Below are 2,834 nucleotides of genomic sequence, written 5' to 3'. Positions count from 1 at the left end.
CATTGAGTTATCTGGGTAATCACCCTGCGATGATATCCTGCTGCACTTTAAGTGAATTTTGTTTGCCTTTTCTCTTATTAATCTTCCTTTTATCAGTTCATTTTCAGCAAACATTTAGAGAACAAATGGAGCTTTCTGTCCCAATATAAGCAAGTTCCCTTACAATTCAGGCTGCTTACAAAGCAGCAGGAAGGTTTGTGCACAGGCTACAGCACTGTGATTTGGCTCCCCTAGTCAGGCATCAGTAAAATTTTATGAAGCCCTGGGCTGTAGCCCACTGATGCTGATGTAATTGGATCCACTTTCCCTGCTACTGAGCCAGGCTGGGACATTTTTGGGCACATTAGAGATGTGAGATATAATGAGTGCAAATCCCTGTCCAGTTTCATCTGGATCCAGCTGATTTCTCCATGTACATGGGCAGTTGCTTGATAAAAGATCAAGCGTCTCCTTCCAAAAGATGTTAACAAGGAGCTTTGTGTCTGGATCAGGATGATGTCCCCACTCACTGATAAAAAGTGAAAGAAGAAAGTGTCATTGATGGTGCATGGCAGGGACCTGCTCCGTGCAGTGGTTACCCTCACTAAGAGAGATGAACTTTGGGAAATAATACTCAGTGGCAGAAAATAAGGTAGACTATGAAGGTGTCCAAAACAAGAATAAGGTGCAGCCCACTGAGTCTCTGAATATAACAGAGACCTGTAGCTCTTAATAATGGTGGATCTGTGAGTGCTACATGCATTGAGGAAACACAGTATCAACCTAATGTATCTGAAGTAAATTGCTTGATCTTATAGTGGTAAGAACAATGGCATAACACCATTACCTAATACTTACAAATATATGTAGCATCATGTCAATAAATTTTATTTTTAATTTTTTTTAGAAAAGAACAATGTTAAACTCACAGAAATGTTGTAAGTATATGACAAGTACCCCCTTCCCTAATGGGAATCATATGAGAGTCTTTTGAAGACCTGAGAATTGTACTGTCTAAAATTTTACTATGTGTTTCCTACAAAAAAGAATACTCTCCTCAGTACTCCCCAAACACCAATGAAATACATTATTCCATCGACTCCTGAGGAATATTTCAAATTGTCAAAAAGAAACCGAAAAATGTTTCTCTTCACAAACTAGTCCCAAGTAGAAACACATTATCTGCAGACAAATTTGTGCTACCCTGGTCTTACCTGGGACACCTGGGGACACTGCGCCGGTGCTGAGTTACTGACATGAGCCAGTCCCGCAACTGTGCCCAGCCTGCCCCGTCCCCTGCTCATTTGCATGTTCCCAGAGCACATCCTCCTGTCCTGAGACTTATTAATAGGCTGGTCACACTTCATGTACGAGTCAGAACCACTCAGGACACAGCATGGACATGAGGGTCCCCGCTCAGCTCCTGGGGCTCCTTCTGCTCTGGCTCCCAGGTAAGGAAGGAGAACACTAGCAGTTTACTCAGCCCAGGGTTCTGAGTACTGCTTTACTATTCAGGGAAACTCTCTTACAACATGATTAATTATGAGGACATTTGTTTTTATGTTTCCAATCTCAGGTGCCAGATGTGACATCCAGATGACCCAGTCTCCATCCTCCCTGTCTGCTTCTGTAGGAGACAGAGTCACCATCACTTGTCGGGCAAGTCAGGGCATTAGCAGTTATTTAGCCTGGTATCAGCAGAAACCAGGGAAAGCCCCTAAGCTCCTGATCTATGCTGCATCCAGTTTGGAAAGTGGGGTCCCATCAAGGTTCAGCGGCAGTGGATCTGGGACAGAATTCACTCTCACCATCAGCAGCCTGCAGCCTGAAGATTTTGCAACTTATTACTGTCAACAGTATAATAGTAACCCTCCCACAGTGTTACACACCCGAACATAAACCCCCAGGGAAGCAGATGTGTGAGGCTGGGCTGCCCCAGCTGCTCCTCCTGATGCCTCCATGGGCTGAGAGTGTTCCTCAGATGCAGCCACACTCTGATGGTGTCGGTAGAGGGGGACATGAAGTCACCTCTGCACCCGAATTCTTTTCTCTTTCTCAGCCCCAAGTACACAGACATAGCAATGCCTCTCCTGATTTAATAAAGACAGAGATCATGACACCTGAGGAGTCTAGTTTATGGCTTCAGTTGGAATTCAAATAACACAGAGGAAGCCACTGTAGGTATTCTAAGCAGGAATAGGCTTAATACGGAGAATTAGAGTAAACTACTGAAGTCTAAATAAATTGCAGAGATGAATCTCTAAGCTCAATGTTTTATTTGCAAAGAAATATTTGCCAAATGGGGCATACAGGAAAACTGTATACAGGCTCAGACTGGTAAACAGTGGTGGAGAAGGTGAATCCTAGAATTATATCAAGTTATCTCAGAAATTGTGGATGAACTGGTTGATGGTTCTTAATACAAAGAGTTGACATGACAATTGTTTCATTAAATTGGAAGAAATGATAGGATGTGACCATTTAGACTTAATACAATACTGGATAAGTTGTCAACACAGGGTGTTAGGGTTTGTGCTGGGGCCATAGATCTAGCCCATATAAAGCAAGAGCAAATAGAATTGATGTTACATATTTTAGAGAGGAAGTGCAGAAAATATGGACCCTAGGGGACCTTCCGGAATGTTTCTATTTATTGCCAATTCCACTGGTAAAACTCAGAGAAGATTTCAACAGTCATCAGGATGAAGTTCTAGGGATCACAGTCATGTGAAGAATTCCCTGCACTTGGATCTCCAGTGAGGCAAAGGGAAGACGAAACGCATAGTGGGATGTGGAGGTGTAAACACCAGAGACAGCCTCCTGGTCAGCTTAAATGCTGAAAAGCGTATTTTTTT

The 2,834-nt window shown here is 43.0% G+C and overlaps 1 gene segment (V, D, J or C); it reads left to right on the top strand.

Annotated features, from left to right (window-relative positions):
- The first annotated feature begins 1,360 nt into the window (after nt 1–1,360).
- Nucleotides 1,361–1,893, top strand: LOC126934461 (immunoglobulin kappa variable 1-9-like). The segment is given in 2 exon segments: nt 1,361–1,430; nt 1,556–1,893. Coding segments are annotated over 2 exon segments (378 nt in total).
- The last annotated feature ends 941 nt before the right edge of the window (nt 1,894–2,834 follow it).

Source organism: Macaca thibetana, chromosome 13 (genome assembly GCF_024542745.1).
Source record: "Macaca thibetana thibetana isolate TM-01 chromosome 13, ASM2454274v1, whole genome shotgun sequence".
NCBI lineage: Eukaryota > Metazoa > Chordata > Mammalia > Primates > Cercopithecidae > Macaca > Macaca thibetana.
Note: the sequence above shows the minus strand (reverse complement) of the source record. Positions and strands in the feature narration are given on the sequence as shown.